The following is a 22,877-nucleotide window of genomic DNA, read 5'->3' as shown; positions in this document are numbered from 1 at the left end:
CAAAGGTGGCAGAACAGTGGCTTAGTGGTACCGCAGAGGCTGGAACTCCAGAGTTGCCAGGGAGGAGGGTCTCAGGCATCCTGCAGGACGGCATGGATGAAAGTGCTCAGCAGAGAGAAGGGCGGGCTTTTCTGATGATGTGGAGAGAGAAGCAACATTGATGGCTGAGGTTGGGGATCAGGACTTGAGGTTTAAAGATGGAGGAAAAGGTGTTGAGGAAGCACCGGGGAGCGGATACAAAGGACTCACGTTAGGATCTATTGAGGTCCACGGTCAAGACTGAAACGACTAGTTTGGCTTGGTTTATACTTTTCCTCAGCCACTTACAGTTCTTGGTGCAGGTGCAGCACAAAAGGCGTCTTGGTTTTAACTGAAAAGAGGCGTGGGTTAGCCAGGCAAATTGGACAAAGTGGGAAAGTAAGAGGGAACAATGGCAAAAGTGGGCCAGGGCATCTGAGCCGTGCTAGGACAGCCAGTGAGGACATGATGTCGGGGGAAGATGAGGTACAATAAAGAGGCGGGTAGGATTCAGGGATTATAATTCCCTGTGGGGTTGAAGAATTACAAGAAGGTATTTGACACTGAGAGTTCAGAGGACCCACAGTGACTGCAAATGGCTTCCTTTGTAACTGCCATAGCATAGGCTTAATGTAGTGGGGATGGAGACCACCACCATCAGAATGAGTAGTGACTGCACACATTGCTAGGGAAGGAAGGACTAATGGGAGGCACCTGTGGGGAGGAGGCGAAAGCTGGACTGACTTTTAACAAACAGGTGGAAGCCATCCTGGGAGACAGGGAGGAAGGAAGGAGAGAAGCTGTGGGCAAACAGGTAGCCATGTGGCTGGATTTGGAGTAGCAGAATCGACTGGTGAGAATGGAGGGGGGGAAGAGGGTTGAGGAGCTGGAGGCACTGGTCTCACCATGGAGGGCCTTGTCACAGTTGGAATTGGAAGTTCTCTTGGAGTGACCGAGTCACTGAACGAGCAGAAGCAGAAAGCAAATTGGCTAAAATGACTATGGCCTGTGTCCGCCTGTTCGTGTGCCTGTGGCAGCACATAATCTGGGATCGTTTGTATGATGCCATGGATTAGGATGGCTCCCGCGACTCCATCTCTGATAGCTTTGTTTTGAGCACCAGTCTCTTAGAGAGTCTTTAAGAATATAGAACTGAATTTAACTTCCCATTGTCACTTAGAAGTTTATGGCCTATGACAAACGACTTTCAGCTTTCTGACCTATCAGTAAAATGGCATTAATAGTGCTTGGGGGACGTTTCCCTCTGGGATTGCATGGTCTTCAGTCATGTGCTTAGTGGAATGACTCACAGGCACACAGTAACTGTCCACTGTAGTCTCTCTAGTGTGTTCTATGTTGGATTGCGTCTCTTTACAATTTTGTTTATGTATTTAATGCATATGGCTGCTTTGTCTGCATGTTTGTCTGTGTACCCCATGTATTCAGTGCCTGTGGAGGCAACAAGAGTGTGTTGAAATCCCTGGTTGTGGGTCATTTTGTGGGTGCCAAGAATCGAATCCTGGTTTTCTGGAAGGACAGCTAGTACTCTTAGCCACAGAACCAGCCCTTCCCCCACATTCCACTTGCATTATTTCTTGTGCCTTGCCTGTATATTGAAACCACCTAATTCCGTTTTATTATTGGGACAAGCTTCTTCTATTGCAACCCAGCCTGTCTCCAATTGAGATCCTCCTGCCTCAGCCTTTTGAGTGCTGGGTAATAGGCGTGCACCACTGTGTTTAACTCCTTGCCTTAGTTTTGAAAATCACACCCACAGGAAGTCTGGTGGACTTGATTAGGGGTGTGGCCTAGGCGTTTCTAGGATATCCAAAGATGGCGCTTATGGTAATGAGTGTCAAGCAGGCACTGAGCATCAAGGTGCTAGGGAGTAGCCAGCAACATTGGCAGCAGCTGGGATCTTGTTAAAAGGCAGAACCTCCCTGATCAACCGAGGCAGAAGCTCCAGGGTTTGGGACCATCACTACATGCTTTAAGGAGCTTCCTGGTGGCTGTAGTTTATATCAGCTTTAAAACAACTGGTGTTGGGCAAGAAGTTCGGAGCAGTCACCTTGGCCTTTGGCATCTCTTCCTGCATATCTGGTAGGTGCCTCACATGTTCCTAGTCTTTTTCATCCTCACGAGAACCTTACCAGTTGAGTTACCGACGTAGTCTGAATTCAGCTGTCTTTATTATTGAACAGGATTATTCTTGTAGTCGCAACACTCAGGAGGCTGAGTTCGAGGCCAGTCTGGGCTTGAAAGTAAGTTTTGGGGTAACCTGGACTAGAAGGAGACCCTGCTTCAAAAATAAATTCTATACTATATTTTCTTGATCCACTTATCTGCTGGTGAACATCTAGGCTGGTTCCATTTCTTACGTATTTATTGTGAGTAGGAAAGGCATAAGACAGGCATGCAAGCTTCTCTGTGACATGCTGACTTAAAGGCCATTGCGTGCATATATATATATCCTGGGGAGCCACAGCTAGGCCATATGATAGTTCTGCCTTTGGTTTTTGAGGGCCTTCCATACCTGCACGTGTTTCTAGTTTCAGCAGATTCTTGTGTGTATTCTTACTGTTTACTCCCCTTACAGGTTTGAGTCCTGTCTTGTTGTGTTGCTCTTTTTGCAGTCTTTTACTATGATGTGGTATGGAGTGGCTCTTACCTGGTAACATCTACTTAGCTCTAGATGTCTGTTGTGTGTGGATGCTGATTTTTCTCTATGTTTGAGATATTTTCTTCTCTAATTTATTGAATAACACATCCTATTGACCTCTACTTTTTTTTTTTTTTTTTTTTTTTTTTTTTTTTTTTTTTAATATCAACTCATTTTGTCTTTTGGATACTTTGCTTTTGTCTTTTGATTGTATCTCAGAATTCTTGGGCATTGTAGCTACGTCTATTTAGTTAGTGTATTTATCAGGGTTTGAGTATAGTATTTCCTCAGTTTTGTCCTCTCTCCATGGTACTTCCCCTTTTGTCTGGCTGAGTCTTTTGATTACGTTTTGGTGTCTTTATTTAAAGACTTGGGGGATTATTTTTTATTTGCAACATTTAAAAAAATGTTCCCATCTGGTCTGACAATCTTCCTCCCAAGAGCCAAATACCATCTAACAGAAACCCCAGCACTAGGCATGAGAAGCCCCTCTTTTTTTGAGTTGTTGGTAAGGGTCATGCAAGAGATGCCCCAAATGGTACGGCTCATTGCTGTTGCTCTTGGTTGACCCCTAGAGGCAGAAGGTGAGTCCTTATTGCTGAAGACACCATGCATTTAGACTGCTGGGATGGAAGTGACTTGAAAGCCTCCTCTGGGAGAGCTAGTTTTCATAGCACCAGAGGGTACACAGGAGCTTCCACAGGAGGGAAGCAACCAACAGTCCTGAACAGCTATGACACCTATGAACAGCAACAACACCGACCATAGTGTACACATAGCTTTGCTGTTTGGGGCTGGGCAGGGTGTCTCACCCTCCTGTGACTCCCCAGTCATACTCCCAAGGGTGGTTAATGTTCAGCTGGAAAGGTTTCTCCCACGTGACTTGGGAGAGAGGAGAACAACCTCAGGCTGAGCTCTGTGCAGGCACAGGACCTGTCTTCCCACTCTGAAGATGCCCTAAGTATGAATCACCCTGCTGTGATGGGGATGCACTTTCAAAGTCTTGGGTCCTGCATCAGTGAATGGCAGACAGGTGTGTTCAGAGGTTGGCCCACACTCCAGCCTTAGGCTCAGGAATATTGCACATTGGTGCTATTCCTTAGGTGATGACATTTACTCCTAGGCACCGAGGGTGGGGGGGCACCATTCTCTATGCATCTGCTTGCCAGAATTTATGCTCCTCAGCACAACAGCTATGCCATTTCTCACTCTGGAGTTGTGGGGGATTAAATTCAGCCTCCCTGAATAGGTTGTTCCTATAATAGGCATCCTCAGGCATTTCAGTTTGAGATAACAGGTTCTCATGTGAGATGGTCCCTGGCCATTGCCTTGTGAGTCATTAAGAGTGGCAAATTTTGGGTTTTCTCCCACCTGCTGACATGAGGAATAATGACCTCTCCAAAACCCATGACTTGATTTGAATCTTGTGAGGGCCATGGCTTGTCTTGAGTGTAGGACTCTCTCTTCACAGGGTTGTCTGACTTCCGCTTTGACAAGACCTCTTCTCTCTTCTTCTACCAGGGACAGGGTAGCTGGAGCTGCCTTTGGTTTGATTTTTTATCTTCTGTGCACTGTCCATCATTTCTTGTCACCGTTCAGCTGTTACCTCACCGCCTTTGTGAATTTCTAAAGTCTGTCTTTCTCTTTTTGAAATGATGATTTCTTTCTCATACTGATTTCTCTCCTTTGGTGTGTCACACAGGCAGCACAATGTCTGCTCTCTTACCCAGAAGTGTGCAAATGATATTTGTTACTGGCAATTATGAAGCATCACTTCTTGCCATGGAAATATTGCTTATATCTGAGCCAATCTGAGCAAATGAATGTCAGATTCAGGGAACGTTCAGGAGGTGTTGCGTGTATTGTTTTTCCATGGGTCTAATTCCTACACTGATGGCCAACTTCCAGGTAGCTCAGAACACACACGCTCCACTGTCTCCAGAAATACTCATTGCTGGGACTGGAGAGATGAATCAGTGCACTTGTTGCTCTGGCTTTGGATCAGGACGCGCGCGCGTGCGTGTGCGCGCGCGCGCGCACACACACACACACACACACACACACACACACACAAACACACACCCATTCAAGCAAATAGAGCGTTCACTGACATGCTCTACTTGTACTTTCCCATGGTGCCACCAATGCTGATGCTGAGGTTGCCTTGAACTAGTCCTAAATCTTCATGGAATATAGTATCTTTGAAAAAGCCAGGACCATTTAAATAGAACTACCTCATTCTGTGCCAGGCTTTAGGAGTAGTGTGAAGGATCTTAGCTCTGAAAAAATTGCTTAAAGAAAAAAAAAATCAAGCAGCACGTATATTGGTCTAATCCTCAAGGGATATATAAATGGAATTTCTCTCCAGTTCCCTTTTATTTCCTATATTAGTTGGTAAACATACTTTTATAGCATCTGTCTTTCCTCACCTAACGCTTTTTAGTTGCCTTAAAAGGAAAATAAAGTTTAACAAGACTTTGAAGAATTTCTTGTTTGGTTTTAAATGTTACTTTCTTGGTTTTTAGGTTGGATGGGATTATAAATATTTCATCTAGCCTTTGTGGGATTCACCTGGCCTGAGTCAAAGTCCAGAGAAGGCAAAATCTTGACCAAGGCTATACAATTTTCACCCTCATAGAGCTAAGCTTGGAAAAGACATTTCATATCTTGACTGGAGTTGAAATATGCACACATATGTGTCATGGAAAGGTTCAAGCAAGCAGATCAGAGTGGTGGTAAGGGAGGTGCTCTGTATTCCAACTAGGGTAGTGTTAAGGGAGGTGCTCTGTACTCCAATTAGGGTAGTGTTAGGGGAAGTACTATGTACCCCAACTAGGGTAGTGTTAAGGGAGATGCTGTGTACTCCAACTGGGGTAGTGTTAGGGGAGGTGCTATGTACTCCAACTAGGGTAGTGTTAGGGGAGGTGCTATGTACTCCAACTAGGGTACATTTGGTAGAAGGGAAGGATAAAGCCTCGTGATAGCCAAAGGGTGGATTTGGATCCCAGGAAGACATTTCCCACAACAACCTGCCAAAACACCTTTTAGAGGAGACTAGAACAATGATGGTTCAATGATGGGCAGAACCATACCTTGACCAGTACTGCAAAGTTATGAATAATACCTCTTGCCCTGTATTTAAATGTAAACTTTGCGTCAGTACGGGAAAGATGGGCTTGGGAGAGGGTCACATGACCTCCTCATTTGTTCCTTTTCTGAAGGAGGCCACACTGAATACTAGTTCTAGTGTGATTTGCGGTGTGGACTGTATGCTATTGGTTATGAGTGAACTTCTGGCCTTGTAGGGAGAGGTTCTCCATGATGAACATTCAGGGGCACACCTGATTGTTTTGAAAATTAGAAGGCCAAGTCTCAATAGATCAGGTCCATCAGCCAGGACTCTTAAATCTCTGATATCTGGACAGGATCTTACACAGAATGAACCTAAATGGTTAAAAATGTGGAAGATTCATGGCAGAGGGTGTTTATTAACAACAATAAAAATGACTTTGGGAATATTAGCATCTATTATTTCAGTTGCTCCTCAAACTGTATATGAACATTTATTATATAGATGCCGTGTAGCAGATGTTAAATACATTGGTAGTTGGATAGAAATCATCCGACTGAGCAAACAGACTCAGGCTTTGATGTGTATCAAGCTAGCTTAGTTTCACCACGGACTCTTTCCCATCAGTCTGTAGTTTGGCTCGGTCGCTCCTCTGCTGCTTTTGTCTGGGCTTACTCATGTAGATGCTGGAGAGGCCAGAAACCTCATGTGTGTGTTTTGGCAGTTGACACTAAGAGTGGGCTGTTGGGCTACCTTGCTTCTGGACCACGTGGCTTCCCATCTTCCAGCAGGCTTATAGTGTTCTCAGAAAAGCATTCCCACACACTGGACACAGAGCTTCAGGCTCCGGGACTTGAGTGACATTAATTTACCCCTTATATTTACAAGTCAAAGCAAATCATAAGACCCAGCTTTAAAGATTGCAGGGGTCGGGTGGGGGGTGGTGACTCTCCTCCATAGCAGAGTCTGCAAAGAATTTGTAGCATACTAAACTACTGAGATACCTATGAGTAAATTTTTGTTAGCCTTTGGTTGTGAACCACAGTGTCTACAACACATCTATGTTTGCTCTCAAGATACAAGCAACTGGGGAAGGTTTCGGGTACCTGGTATGTCTGTTGAGTAATGCCCTAATCCTGAACCTTTCTGGTTTGGAGGAAGCATTGTCCATGCTGTGTATAGAAAAATAGCTGTATAAACTGAGAACCTAACAGCATATATTTTCTTTCTTAGAGACCCAATGTGCCCACCTGTGGCTTAATTTTAGAGATCTGTTTAGATTTCACTCTCTGAATTGTTTACAGAAATCCAGGCCTAGGAGTATGCCCTTTAAGAAAATGACGAGTTTTCTATAAAGGTCATGTGTCTCTCAAGCATTTGGCTGAGACTTGGGGAGATAAAACAAAGGCGACTAAAGACCAAAGGATTAAATTTCCAGTCAACAGGGGGACATCTGAAGCCTGAGAAAGAAGCCTAGAATAGTGTGTGAAGCACAACACTTTTGTGAGCATCTCCCCAAGTCCCCAAACTGTACTGTTTTCCTAAACAGTAGAAGAAAATGAATTAGAGAACAAGTAATCAAGTCTCCGTCTTCATGATGGTGACCTTTACAACTTACTATTTATGATAAAACGCACATAATGACACTACACATGGCTGGTTACACAGTCTTCAGTGCTTGCCTGCTAAAGAGGAGAATCCTTGCTCAGACACTGGGCTGCATAGAGCTCATGTGGGCTGTGGTCAAAGTGAGACCACTTTGCGTTCCCTGCAAGGAAGGGATTGTGACCATGGCAGACAAGAGTTTGGAGTGGAACCCAGCTGAGAGGGCTGTGAGGAAGAATAGCTGTGGTGTACAAGAGGGCATCATTGGGACAAAGAAATTGTGGCTGACAAGGTGGGATATTTATAAAGTGAAGTTTTAATAATTTTCTTGTGAGTGGCATCCAGTGATATCTTCTTACTGTATTGTTAGATGGCGAGATGGAGCAAGTAGAGCTTCTTACATAGCCACAGAGTTCACCATGGGGTCCCTCCTCACAGGACCTCACTGAAAGGGCTAGCTAGCCTGACCCCATCTTACGCTTGTCCTCCATCTTAGCACACAGGACTTCAGTTCTTGAAAAAACAGTAAAAGCAAACAGAACAGTGGGACCACCCATTACCCAAGGACAGACAGACACCCAGTTCCAAGATAGATTACTGTTGCTTCCAATGCTGCTGACTCCACACTGCTGACTCCCTGGTCCTTATCACATCCTGCCGACTCCAGCCTTGTTAAAAACCAATGAGTCCATCTAGTACTGAGCAGTCTAGATAAGGCTATCCCCCCTTCCTACACATACCTCCCTGCTTATGATTTTTGGCTTAAAGTGACTGTAACAATCTTGCTCTGGGGTGTGGTTCCAACTCCCAAGCTTGGAGCGGCATCCCTGGCTGCCAGTAGCTGTTGCCAGGAAAAAAAAACGTGTTGCTCCACTATAGGGTGTTCTTGGTGTTTCTAATGCTAATTACCTCCCGAAAGCAATGACTCCAAATAAATGCTCAATTTGGGTATTGATATTCTAACATATAAACTTTGGGGGACACATTCAATCCAAAGTGAGATAGGCAAAGAGAGAGGTAGTTTGGCAACCCATGGTCCTTCTTGAATGGAGACACACATGCGCGCGCGCAGACACACACACACACACACACACACACACACACACACACACACACACACCATTTCAAACAGTGCATTTAACAATCTGGTGTACTACCTGCATTGAGCCCCCATACATTCTTCACAAAACAAAACAAAACAAAACAAAACGCCACCAGTCACTTCAGTGTTTGGCTTTTTAGCAATCCTTAGTGACCCTTCTTTTGTGGCCATGGGAAGGAGTAATTGACTTGGGCAATTGCATGTTCTTAAAATATAATATCTTATAGGAATAGAATCTAAAACTCACAATGAATAGAAATTTATTTGGCTCACAGTTCTGGTGGTTGGATAATCCAAGATCCCAGCTCTCTCTCTCCCTGTACTCTCTCCCTCCAACCTCCCTCCACTTGACTATTCCTGCTTCCCTCCCCATCCACTCTTCCACCAAGTTTCCTCCCTCCAATTGCACCCCACTCCATGTCTATTCTATTTCCGCTTCTCAGTGAGATTCAGTAGACCCCCATTGGGCCCTCTTTATTACTTTGCTTTAGGTATGTGCATTGTAGCCTGGTTATCCTGTACTTCATGGCTAATATCCACTTATAAGTGAGTACATTCCATGTTTGCCTTTCTGGGTCTGTGTTTCCTCACTCAGTATGATCTTCTCTAGTTTCATCTATTTGCCTACAGATTTCATGATGTCCTTTTAAAATAGCCGACTAGTATTTCATTGTGCAAATGTACCACATTTTCTTTATCCATTCTTTGGTTGAAGGACATCTAGGTTGTTTCCAGTTTTTGGTTATTACAACTAAAGCAGCTATAAACCTGAACTGGAACCAGTTGGTGATGCATCTCTGGGATGAGCTAGGAACTTAGAACAATGGAAACTCTCAGGAATCGGTGAGGGTGACCCTAGCTCAGATGCCTAGCAATGGGGGATATGAAACATGAAACAGCTGTCTCCTGTAACCAGAACAGATTTCCAGTGGAGGGACTGGGAAACCAACCAGCCCAGCCACAAAACCTTAGATCCACAATTTGTCCTGACAACAAGATGTGCAGGGTAAAGATAGAGCAGAAATTGAGGGAATGGCCAACTAGTGACTGGCCCAGCTGGAGACCATGAGAGAGAGCCCACCTCTGACACTACTAATGATATTCTGCTATACTTGCCGATAGGCACCTAGCAAAACTGTCACCGGAGAGGCTTCACCCAGTAACTGATGGAAATAGATGCAGATCTGAAGGAGAGATAAACCTGTTTTTTAGGATTCCAAGTGTGGGATCTGAATGGTCTCGTGAGAGAACAGGTGAAGTTAATTCACTAGAAGACTCTGGGAAGAGATATATAAATGAGCCCAGAACTGGAGGTGGGGTGTTTTGGAGACTTGGGATAGATTTGGCTGTTCATTGCTGCACTTCAAGATGCTCCTAGAGAAAACCTCTTGAAGGAAGGCTTTGGGGCTCCGGCTCCTGCTGAGGTTCTGGGTTCTGGTTACCCCAGGTTCCAACACAGACCCACAGCCAAACATTAGGCAGAGCTTGGGGAATCCTATTGAAGAGGGAGAGAAAGGATGGAAGGAGCCAGAGAGGTCAAGGACACCACAAGAAAACATACAGAATCAACTAACCTGGGTCCATAGGGGCTCACAGAGACTGAACCACCAAATAGAGAGCATGCATGGGATAGACCTAGGTTCTCTGCACATGCGTAACAGTAGTACAGCTGGGTTTTCATGTGGGACTGATAACAGCAGGAGCAGGGGCTGTCTCTGACCCTGTTGCCTGCCTTTGGACCCCTTTCTTCTAACTGGGCTGCCTTGCCTAGCCACACTAGCCCTACTGCAACTTGATATGTCAAAGTGGGTTGCTATCCATGGGAGGGTTCCCCTTTTCTGAGGCAAGAGGGAATGACAGAAGGATGTGGGGAGGAGAGATGAGAGGGAGGGATTAAGAGGAAAGGAGGGAGGGGAAGATGGGATAGGGATGTAAAGTAAAATTTAAAAATTGAAAAGAAAAATCCAAGATCCAGTAACTGCCTCAGTGAGTGTTAACCACGGCAGAAAGAGGGTGGGCCAAAAAGTACATGCTGAGTGAGAATGAGCAGGCCAGTGCGGAGGAAGGAAGGTCAAAAGGGAGGGAAGGGTAAAGAGAGAGAGATGAAAATAGAGGCTGAGCTCTTAAACTCATTCTGGAGTCAGAGCCCTCATGATCTCACCAAGTCCTAAAATCCAACCTCTCAAGACTGCTGCATTGTGATTCGATTTCTAACCTGTGAACCTTGGAGAAGAGGGTCAGGCCAGGGCAGACCCTAAGCAGGTGGATGTAGATTACCTTGTGACAATTTAATATATGCATACATTGGATATATATCAAACAAGGATCAGGAATGTTTCCCTGTCCTTTTATGTTTCAAGGCTTTGGTCTCTTTTATTCTAGCTATCCATCAGATATAAACAAGTTAATGTTGAACCACTGTCATTCCATTGTGCTATTGAACATGAAACTATTCCTATTTCCCATCTTCCTGTGTCTTGATATTCACTCTGTCTACTTACTAAGGTTTCCCAAAATATAATTAAAAAAAATAGCTGAACAATATTTCATTGTTAGTACTGTACTGTCACTCATTCATCGATGGGCTGATATCTAGGTCAGTTGCACATCTATTGTGACTAGTTGGGTGACTTTTTGACATGCTGACATTACTTTCTTTATGTGTTTACCAGAAATAGGATTGAGTCCGATGGTGGATCTAATTTTAGTTTGTTGAGGAAATGCCACACAGTTCTTCTCGATGGCTGGATGAATTTACATTTTACTAACATGGTATAAGAATTCCCCTTTCTGCAGTTTTTTTCTAGCAGTTATTATCTTTCGTATTTTTAAAATAATAATAATATTATTATTATTTTCAATTATGTACATGTATGTATTTCTTACCATGGGATGCATGCTGCCTGCAGAAGAAAGAGGGCACTGGCTCTGTAAGAGCTGGAATTACAGGTGATTGTGAGCAGCCAAACATGGGTGCTGGGAACAGAACTTGGGTCCTCTGTAAAAATAATGCATGTTCTTAACCATTGACTCGTCTCTCCAGCTACATCTTTTGTCTTTACCGTAGCCATTCTAATGGGGATAAGATAATATCTCACTGTGGCTTTTATTTGTATCTTGCTGACAACTAATGCTGTTGAGCATTTGTCCCTAAATTTGTTGTTCACTTTCTTTGTATCATTTGCCCATTTTAAATTAGATGGCCTTTTTTGAGTTTTAAGTGTTTGTATTCCTCCAGAGAGTAGCCCTGAATAAAAGGAGTAGCTGACAGTTTGTCATTCCGTAGGTTGTTTCTTCATTCTGAGTCTTTCCTGTGCAGTGGATTTTAAGCCACAGGAAAGTGGATCTTTCCTGTGCATTTTAATTTCACATAGTCTCTTTTTGCTTATTTCTGTTTTTTGTTAACTCTCCTTTTGGGGTTTTGTTTTAAAAATTCTCATCTGCACTATCCTGATGTTTTTTAAAAATTTTTTATTATTAATTTATTCTTGTTACATCTCAATGGTTATCCCATCCCTTGTGTCCTCCCATTCTTTCCTTCCTCCCCCTTTCCCCTTATTTCCCTCCCCTATGACTGTTCCTGAGGGGGATTACCTCCCCCTGTATATGATGTTTTAAAGTATTTCCCCTTTATTCTTCTCTAGCAGTTTCAGGGTTTCAACTTTTAACTTAGGTTTGATTCATTTAGAGTTAATTTTTGTAAAGGCGAGGTGATATGGATCAAGCCTGAATATTCTTATATACATATTCAGGCTTTAGGGTTGATTTTTCTAGATTTGTAAAGAACGTCTTTGATGTTATGATGGGGCATTTCACCAAATCTGTATGTTACTTTGTATAGTGTATACATTTGAAATATTAATGCTTCCAGGCCATAAATATGGGATGTCTTTTCATTTTCTTGCGTTCTCCTCAAATTCTTTAATCAGAGTTTGAAGCCCCACATATTTGTATTCTATGTAATTATAGGTAGCTGTATTCATTGTGCCTTTGAGATTTCAACTGCTGAATATTGTTTCTGCACACACACACACACACACACACACACGTCTTTCATATCTTTAAGAGAAATACTATGCTGAAGGTGGTATGAAGCCTAGGTAATGAACACAGCTGTCTGTCTGAAGTCCTAAAGGAGTCCTTCACCACTCTTTCATGATTGTCACAAATATCTGAGAAAAATTAGGATAAAAGGAAGAAGGAAAGATTCATTTTGGCTCATAAACGCTGAGATTTCAGTTCATACTTGGAAGGTCCCATTGTTCAGGCTGTGACAAGGCAGCATATTCTGGCGAGTGCAGTAGAGTAAAACTGCTTACTTTCTGGTGTCTACGAAAGAAAAGAGAGGGAAGAATGGTCCTGGTCCCCAACTTTCCTTCACAGGTATTTCTACATTGATCAATGTATTTAAAGTGTTAACAGAGATATATTTTGGGCACAAATGTGACTTTGTCAAATTGCTAGCCTCATTCCTTCAAGCCACTGATTCTGTTTCTTTCCTCTTGTATCTGGTTTAGCAGATTGTTTAGTTGATATCTTTTTTTTTTGCAAAGATATAATTGACAAGTAAAAATTATGGCCAATGGGTATGCATCAGTGTGTTCTTTCACTTCTGTGACTAGATACCTAACAAAAAGCAATTTATGGATGGAGGGATCATTTTGGCTTGAGGTTTGAGAGGGTAGTGTCCATCACAGCAGGGAAGGCGTGGTAGAGATCATGGCAGGGGAGGCGTAGCTAGGACTCTTCATCTCTCAGGATAGGAAGTAGAGGGGGAGGAATGCTTGCCTTCATCTGGTTTTCTTCTCCTCTCTTTTATTCAGTCTAAGTCCCCAACCCTTGGGGTGGGTCTTCTGCCTCCGTTAGTTCTCTCTGGAAAGGTCTTCATAGACACAACTACAGCTTTGTCTCCTGGGCAATTCTACATCCAGTCAAACTGACAATGAAACGAGCTCATGGTATAATGTTTTGCTATACATTTGTGTTGTGCAGTCGAGGTAATAGTTACACAGTTACATTTGCTGTGGTTATGTTGAGAACACAAGCAATTCTGAAACAAACAGCAAACAAAGAAAACACCCCTTGACTGTAATGTGACAGTCACTTGAAATTTAGATTTGTTATTACATATTTCAAAAGGACGAGCTTTTGTTTAAAAATTACATTATGTTCAAACTACCCAAGAGGGGAGTAAGTAGAAAAGTTGGTCACTTCTTACCATGGAACTTTGGCAAGAAAAAGTCTGAGATCCTATAGTCGAAGTTTCTGGAATGCTTATATTGGTGATTTTTATCTTTAATATTTTTTATTTATCAATCATGGTCTAGTTAGGGGAACAATGGCAGATATTTAATGTAAGAAATAAATAACTGTATGAGTTATCTGTGGAGTATTACAAAATAGCCTAAGACTAGTAGCTTAACAAAACAACCTTCTATTATGACTTGAGTTCTCCAGGCAGCAGAGTTTCTCCTGGTCTTGACCTATGACGTAGGTATCATATGCTGTGCTGGAGGTCAGGTCAGCTAAATGGCTTTGCTTCTGTGGCCTGGATGATTATCCATAACTGGTTCTTCTGATGCCAGCTCTCATCTTCCAGTAGGCAAGCCGGCACTTACTAATTTGTTAGGTCAGTAGGTTTCCAAAGCAAGAGTTGAAACAAGAAGTGTATTTAGATCTATAATCAGAACTTATGCAACATTGTGTTTACTAAGACTCATGAACCAAACAAAGTAGTAAGGCCACTCCTTGCTCAAGACATAGAGGAATGGACTCCATCTTTAACATTACATTTTAGAAGTCTGTAGGAAGAGAGAAATTAATTATGATCATGTTCTGCTCGTATAGTAGTCCCTGGTCCACAGCTTTATTTTTCCACGGTTTCAGTAATCTATGAGCAACAGCGGTCTAGAAATTCTAGCTGGAAAAATCCCTGAATTAAAACGCTTTTAAAAAACTTTACAGTGTTCTGAGTAGCATAATGAAATCTTACATAACCTCACCCTGTTCCCAGTTCTGTTATTAGGATGACCGTTGTGGCATAGCTGTGTTTGGGTTCAGCAACCCTGGCTTTACTTTCACAGCCTTAAAGCACAAGAGCAGTGATGCTTACAGCTCAGTCAGCTCAGTAGAAGCTGTATCTTGATTCCTTTATATTGAAAAGGGGAATATTTAATAAGGGACTGAAAAAAAGAGAGAAAATATTCCAATGAAAAGGGTGCTAGAATCAAAAGTACACCATCAGAAGCATGGGCAAACTCATTTATGTCTTTCAACAGTGTCAAAATTTATTGACTATCAAAGCCACAGGGTACAGTGTTTTTTTTTCTTTCTTCTTTCTTTCTTTCTTTCTCTTTTGAGATAGTGTTTCTCTGTGTAGCCTTGGCTGTCCTAGACTGGCTTTGTAGACCAGGCTGGCCTCAACTTCACAATGGTCTACCTGCCTCTGCCTCCCTGAATACTGAGATTACAGGCTTGTGCCTGGCAGGTGCAGTGGTTTTATTGAAAGCAACCTGCCAACCCATTGGCCAACTGGCTGGGGCAAACACAGCTTTGTTTATTCCAATCTTAAGTGCTGATATTAACTGTGAGACACATTAGACACCACACATATGTATTTGTATAGGCTACAGAATGACTGCAAGGAATAAAGAGGTCTCAACTAAGTAAAGAAGTTCCACCAAGGTCCAACTCAGAGGCAGAAGTAGGGAGTTAGGGATGTATAAAAAGTCCTTGTGTGAATAAGATAACAAGACCCGTTAGAGGTCTTTTGGAATTACCTGTGGCAGATCAATGCCCTGGGTCACAGGGTCTAGCTGAGCTGCAGATTCAAGTCGAACTGGGATTGAGGGTTGTAGAGGTGAAGGGATCAGATGGACAAAAGGCCATAGATGACAAATTTATATGGATGAACAGGCAAATGATAGAAGGCAGGTCAAGATGGACAAATGGGTAGATGGATGGACAACAATTTGACAAGTTTGTATTAACAGTGCCAACCAAGTAGAACTGAAGCCTCTAGGACCAGTGGGAGTTTTCTGCCTTTTAGTCATTTGATCACACACTGGCTGGTCAGATGACAGGTTGCTGGGGCCTGTCATTATAGTGTTAAATGTTCTCTTTATGGGGTTCAGGTGAAGGTGTTGCGTCTTTCCTCATCTGGTGTGCTTGGTAAGTTCTTGGACCTGGTTTTCCTGATAACTTTGATAGGGGTAGGGCTCCCCTTTTCTGAGGAGTAGGGGAAGGGGGGACAGGGGGAAGAGGGTGGGAGGGTGGGACTGGGAGGAGAGGAGGAAGGGGTCTCTGACTGGGGTGTAAAGTGAATAAACAAAAAAAAAATGTAGAGATGGAGGGATAGGAGGAAGAATGGAGTGTGCTTAAGGACAGGTAACATAGCAGAGCCCAATTAATAAAGATAAGGTTGCATATTATGGGTCCACATATTTGGTGGCCTGGAGAGCAATGTCTTAGATGCTCCTGGATTGCTGAGGAGAGCACATATCTATGGACGCTAGCATCAGGATGACTTTCTCTTTCAACCTTGCGATGATTTACGCTGGCTGAGTGGAGCTGAAAGCTTCAGCTCGAGAATTGGGGAAATCCACCCAAGAGGCTTCCTGATGTGGCTGATAGCACAGAAGGGAAAAGTAAACCTCTGTGGGTTCTTAGTTGAGGTTTGAGACTCTTAGCTTCACATGCTGTGACTCTAGGGGGGTGGTGGTGGTGAAATGTAAGTCCCTTTCCACAGGCAAACATTGGCTGAGTGACTCAATTGCTGATTTCCCAGGGAAATTTTCCCCCTTCTTTTCTTTAGCCATTGTCTTGGCTGGGGATAGAGTATAAAAGTAACTTTTATTCTCTTGGTTCAGTTGTTGTTGGGAAGGCTTCCTGCCTCCTTCTGCTAACCTAGGCCTAGTCCTGGAAGCTTCTAGCCTCCATACAATCTAACCTAGGCCTCTGAGAGTTACTGCTTAATGAGCTCACCCATACTTGTTCTTTCTGAGCTCTGGGCTAGCTGGTTTAACTCAGCTGTTCTCGCTCAAACTCTTCTCCCAGCTAAATTATTTAATCTGGATTCTCTCTTGGCCCAGAATTGCCTTGCTTGGCCTCAAACTAAATCATCAATCTGATCTAATATTTTGGCTTCTTCTCATTTTCTGGCCTGTCCTATCTTCACCTGAGTTCTATCTCTGCAACCCATCTCTCTATTACTGCCCTGGTAAAACTGCCTCCTCTCTCTGTAAAACTGCCTCTTAGGTAGCTTCCCTTTCCTCTCTCTTCTCATCAGAGTTGGGCATATTCTATTCTGTCAAATCTTCTCTGGTTTGTCACCTTTTCCTGTCATTCAATTAGAAATCACTTGCAAACGTGGGTGCTTCCTTCTACAAACTAACTTTACCTTCATTTGGGATAAAAGGCATGGACCAGCACTCCTGGACCTAAGCTTTTCTTTACCTGATACTTGCTCTATAACAGGCTGGCCTTAAACTCAGATCCATTTGCCTCTGTATCCTGGATTGAAGGCATGCTTGTCTTCCAGCCAGATCACACAGACCTAGAAGGTCTTTCTTCGGATGCACCTCTTGCCAGAACAGCCAGGCTCTGAATTACCATTCCTCTGCAGTAGAGTCATGGGCTAGGTACATGGTCTAAATGGGCAAGAAAACCAGGCCCTATTCACTTTCAAAGGAAGTGTTTACGGACTCATGAGAGATAAGAAAGTGCTCATGGTACCGCTCTTCTTTGGGGAATGGTTTTAGCTACCACCACTGAGAGTGCTTGTGTGCAAGTGTACATGAGTAGTGGTTAGAGAGATGGGCAATCAGAAGAACATGCTTATATTAATTAAGTGGAAATGGTTAAGCAAATGTCTGCCAAAAATCTGAAGGGAAGTCACAGCTTCAGATTCTTTAATGAGAAGAAAAGGACAGATATTAGAGAAATCTCGTGTTCTCTGTTAGTAGCCACCAGAGGTGGTGGGGGCAGGAGGCAAGAAAGTACATAGCCAAGGCTAAGGTCAGGGAAGGTTTGTACAAATTCTGCTTGGAATATCTCAGAAGCTTAACTATTGATCCTGAAGCCATGGAAATAGATTGAGGGCCGATCCAGCAGCCTATGTGTGTTAAATATGCATTACTTCCCTGTAAGAACTATTTTACACAGGTAAGTTACATTGGGAATTAATCGTGTCTGAAAAAGGGTGGCAAATGTAAAACAAAAACAAACAGAAGGAGCTCCAAACACCAGTGTCTCATCATCTCAGCCCTTAAGGAATTCCAGCACATATGATGAAAGTTGGCTGCAGAAGTGGTGAAGCTGGAGCCATGTGGCTTATTAAAGACAAAGTCAAGATAAAAGTTCAAAAAATGATTTTTAATTCAGTGGGTTTATAATCTGACCCCCAAACTCAGCCAAAGTCTGTGGCTTATATTTTGACGGAGGATTAGTCTTTATTGATGCCATGGGAATCACCCATGGACACTTCAAATAGATGAACTTAGATCTGATCCAGAACTCAAGAGGCAGGGATTTGGGGACATGGGTACAATCACTTGGGGGTGCTTATGCCCAAACCAAACCAAAGCATCAAAGCAAAACAGTTTTGCTGTGCCAAACTGATGCTGGATTCTGGAAGAGGCAGCAGTTCTGCTGGCATTAGCATCTTCCGGGTGTCTGCCCACTTGACTCAGATGCTCTGCACCAACACAGTGACTGCCTGAGGGGCTTATGTGAAAGATCTTGCATGAGAGAATTCTATAGGCCTGTGCTTTGTACCAAGGATAAGTGTGACACCCACGACAAAGCCATCACTGGGTTGTCTCATTTTAGTTTCTGCAGTCTATAAATCTGTATAAAGATGTCCACTTAAGGCTACTAGGAACCAGGCTTCTGGTGCTTGCCCAATAGTGAATATAAGCTCTGATCAGGAAGGGAGTTTACTCCAAGGGCAAGTGACTCCAAAGACAGTTGGTTCTTCTTGGCCAATGCTCTATCTGTAGATGCTGGGATGCTACCTGGCATGTGTTATGTGTTCAGTTAATACTTGTAGGTTGAATAGATAAAGAATGCGTTATGGATGTCAAGTGTGAAAGCTTGATATTTAACATATCTTGGATCACTAAGATTTCTCTTTCCAGAAGGTAGGAATGGAGCGTAGCTGGAATTCACTCAGGAGCACTCCACCAGGCCTAATGTGTGATGATAAATCATAGCCCTCTTCGTGTTCAGAATCAATTTCACACCTCATCCGTTATCAAGCACAGAGTGTGTAAGAAAGTTCCTCATCATAGCAATACATCAGCTCTCAAAGATCAAAGTTGCCTGAAGACCAGAAAAGAGAACACGGTTATAGTCCATTGTGCTTAATCAGCTACCCAGACATTGACGGATTTCAGAAGATACTTGCATTTTAATCCTGACATCTAGAATGTCTCAAGGAGGGAACACAGTTTATAGCCATCATAGGAGCAGTTTTACAAAATCATTTCTCAGTATTCCTAGTCAGAATCACAGTCTCTCTTTGTAGAAATAGTCCAAGAAAAGCCAGAAGAGGACCGGAGATAAAATACTATCTGGAATAATGAAAGTACTAGGTTACCAAAATCTTCACCATGTCCACCACAATCTATGTTCTTGCTCAGCCTGGATGCAGCTTCCTCGCTTCTTAATCCAAGGTGCTACGTCATCACTACTAGATCCTCTAAGCTGGCATGTTGAAGGGAAAATCATTGGCTGATCTATAGTTTGTCTTTGATGATTACTTCTCTGCAAAGGCAATATGAGCAGGCAATAAGGCAAGAAAGAAAAGGCAAATGAAGAGAAAGGATATTGAAGTAGATTTCTCATCCTTGGGCAGAAAACCATTCAAAGTCATGGGCTTACCACCACCATCATCAATGGTAGTCATTTACTAACTGAGCTTTTAGGGCCACATGTATCAGAAACACCTTGGTTTTAATGCATCTCTTTGTACTCAGGACTTCCGGAGAGCCTGGGTCTGAAGCTGCACTCGATCGTAGTCCCTGTGTATTTTTTTTTTTTAACTGTATCCAGCTTTATTAAAGATACTTTTCATAAACAATCATGGTATTTCAGGCAGGACGTGGGCAGACAATCAGTAACAGTATACAAGAACTTCCAAACTCCCTTCTTGTATAGACTACCAAAATCAGAAAGCCACTATAAAACCCAATGAAATCTCCATTCAATGCTTTGAAAAGGGGGAAGTAGCTTAGAGTGAGGGTTGACATTTCACATTCAGGATGTTGTTTAACAACTTTTCACAGGCCGACCCTGACTTTCAGGAAAGGAAATGGAAATGGCAGAATTATCAATCTGAAGATCCACAGTCTTTTATAAAAGGAACCACCGCCCTTCTGAGGACACTCAATGACATCACTGCAAAGTCCAGATTGCTCAATAGACTGGAAAAACAATTTTGGGGGTCAGGTTCCAACAGGTCTCTGGTTTTAAGGGAGTTAGGTCGATGTTGATGGTATGGGGAAGGAGGATACAAAAGTGAATTTAGTTTCCCCACATCACGAGGCATTTTGTGCCATGGTGGCCACATATGTCAACACCAGGATGCCTCTTGGGAGCCAACAGGAGCCTTTGAGAACTATCAGGGGAAGAAGTTTTCCATCATCAATCAAGCTTGGGAGACATTATGTTAGTGACACATGTTCCTTCCCCCCCAAACAATGAAGTGTTCTGTGTGCTAACATCATAGCTTAAAACAAACAAACAAACAAACAAACAAAAACAAAAACAAAAACAAAAAAAAAATGTAAAACAAAATTCTGCTTTTATAAAACTTGATAAAAAATAGTATTTCAAACTGTACAGTCACCAGAAGTACACAGTTATCAAAAATGCACACACGTCACTTGGCATCTCCAGCACCTTCGGCTTTCTGGGCCTGGTCTGTTTTGGCGTCTCCATTTTCCGCGGGATTATTTGCATCCTTACCGGTATCAGCTTTCCCTTTCTTCCCCTTGGGCACCTTCTCTCCCTTCTTTGCAGGGGTCTTCTTAGCCTTGGGCTCTGGCTTTGGAGGAGCAGGTTTAGCAGACAACCGTGCAGCTCTTCTCTGTGGCTCGTCCTTCACCTTGGCTTTATCCCCTTTATTTTTTTTATTTTATTTATTTTTTTTTGTTTCTTTGTAGTATTTTATTTATTTATTTATTTATTTATTTATTTATTTATTTATTTTAATTATTTTTTTTTTATTATTTTATTCTTGTTACATCTCAATGTTTATCCCATCCCTTGTATCCTCCCATTCCTCCCCCCCCCCATTTTCCCATTATTCCCCTCCCCTATGACTGTTCCTGAGGGGGATTATGTCCCCCTATATATTCTCATAGGGTATCAAGTCTCTTCTTGGCTACTTGCTGTCCTTCCTCTGAGTGCCACCAGGTCTCCCCCTCCAGGGGACATGGTCAAATGTGAGGCACCAGAGTATGTGAGAAAGTCGTATCACACTCTCCACTCAACTGTGGAGAATATTCTGACCATTGGCTAGATCTGGGAAGGGGTTTAAAGTTTACCTCCTGTATTCCCCTTTAGCATCCCCTTCGGCCTTTCTTTTGGGCGTGGCGGCGGTGGGGGAACGTCGGCGCCGAACGCGGGGGATACAGCTGCGCGTGGGTTTGGTCCATCTGGGGGTCGCTCTCGATGCTTCTTCACACTGCTCGTCCCTGTGTATTTCAGTCACCGTGAAGTTAGACCCACTGGCCCAGGGAGACCTTTATTCTAGTTCCAGCTTTTCCGTGTGCTTGTGGTATGAACTTGGTGTCTTGGTTACCTTTTTATTGCTGCAACATCATGACCAAGGCAACTTGAAAGAAAGCATTTAATTAGCGGCTTGCTTAAAGTTTCAGAGGCTTGAGTCCAGGACCATCATGGCAGGAAGCATGATGGCAGGCAGGTAGGCATGGCGTTGGAGCACTCTCGAAGAGCTTACATACTGATCTGCAAATGGAGGCAGAGAAAGAGATGAGCTTTTGAAAACTCAGAGCCCACTCTGAGTGAAAACACATTCTCTAGTAAGACTCCATCTCCTCCAACAAGCCACACCCCCAATTCTTCCTAAACAGTCCACCAACTGAGAACCAGCTACTTACATTTAGGCATCTCCCCACCTGAGCCTCAGCTTTCCTATCTTATGGAGCAATAAATAATCATCAGCTATGCCACTTGCCTCCCCCCAGGGTAATCCTGAGTGGTATTTTCAATAAAGATACCTGTGATTCTTTGGAAAGAAAAAGATGCCCAAAAAACATGGAGCATATAGCTATCCACCTGTTACAGTTCGTAGCAGTTTGGAGAAGGATTCAGCTACTTTTAATTAGGTGTCGGTGGCCTACTAAAAACAAGAATGGTATAGGAGAAAAAGCAAAAATCCTCTTCCAAAGAGACCACAACAGTGGTTAGCAACCATAGCTGATAAAACTTGGAAATACGTGAGAACTGCTTTCCCAGAGTCTTATCCAAGATTGAATTAGAAAGACTCCAAGGTATGAGAACTATGGCTTACTTCGTCTCATAGATACTTGTTTTGGTTTTTGTCTTTCTTCCTCAAACGCCTGACCTGTTTGCCTTTTAGGTTTAATTCATATTCCAGTGTTTCCCCAGTACATTTTGCTTTATTTTTATTAGTAAGTTATACTTTGATAATTTTATGTGTCTTTATGCATACATATGCACATATAAATTTATAATGCCTATCTATTTATATATAATGCATTCAAATTACTTTCACTTCCTACTTTCTCTTATCTCCTTTCTAGCCCTATCAACCATAACAGGAGATTTATACTCCTTTTCATTTTTACTTACCTGGGTTCATGTTCATTGCTGGCAACCAGAAAACCTTCACACACACCTTCTCATTAGCAGGTCAGCTCTCCAAAGCTAGGGAACCGTGGATGACTGGGTCACCCCAGGAGCCTGAGTGACTAGCATGCTTCCTAGAACATGGTAGATAGGAAAATTTTACTTGATAACTAAATCGATAGGTGCTGGAGGACTAATCTTTATGGAAAGGGATCAAAGCTAGGTCTTCTCAAAGGAAAGAGATAGTGGGCATCAAGTTCTTAGTTTTTATATGTGCATACTCAGGGAGTGATTCTGGGGAGCAGATGAGTTCACAGAACACACATTTGTAAAGAAAGAATTTGAACTCTGAGTTGAAATGTAGTTGTGACCATTCATGAATGCTTTGTGCTCCAACACCAGGGTTACCCCGTGGCTAATACTTGACTAAAAATGGGCAGACAGACACACCCATTATAAGTTAAAAAAAAATCATAAGTGGCAAATGTAATCAATATTTCAATCAAACAGCGAGGCTTAACAACACAGCACAGCAAAGGTCAGTTGTTCATGCTGGCGATTGGGTGATTAAATTGTGGCTGGCTGGG

General features: G+C 42.9%; 1 protein-coding gene across 1 annotated transcript; it reads right to left on the bottom strand.

Annotated features, from left to right (window-relative positions):
• Positions 1–20,232: 20,232 nt before the first annotated feature.
• On the bottom strand, positions 20,233–22,303 carry LOC127208649 (non-histone chromosomal protein HMG-17-like). The gene is made up of 3 exons (XM_051168131.1): positions 22,294–22,303; positions 21,003–21,152; positions 20,233–20,574 (listed from the first exon to the last, which is right to left on the bottom strand). Exons 1-3 carry the CDS (start codon positions 22,301–22,303, stop codon positions 20,336–20,338), a joined length of 399 nt encoding a protein of 132 aa, XP_051024088.1. The 3' UTR covers positions 20,233–20,335.
• Positions 22,304–22,877: the final 574 nt, after the last annotated feature.

The sequence above is a fragment of the Acomys russatus genome, chromosome 25 (assembly GCF_903995435.1).
Source record: "Acomys russatus chromosome 25, mAcoRus1.1, whole genome shotgun sequence".
Taxonomy (NCBI): domain Eukaryota; kingdom Metazoa; phylum Chordata; class Mammalia; order Rodentia; family Muridae; genus Acomys; species Acomys russatus.
The sequence above is the reverse complement of the archived record's forward strand: the minus strand, read 5'-3'. Positions and strand labels throughout refer to the sequence as shown.

Bases quoted from the DNA above. Each gene is read 5' to 3' on its own strand.
- LOC127208649 (XM_051168131.1), bottom strand. The intron at 20,575-21,002 runs GTAAACTTTAAA...AAAAAAATAAAG, and splicing joins GCTAAAGGGGAATACAGGAG to GGGATAAAGCCAAGGTGAAG.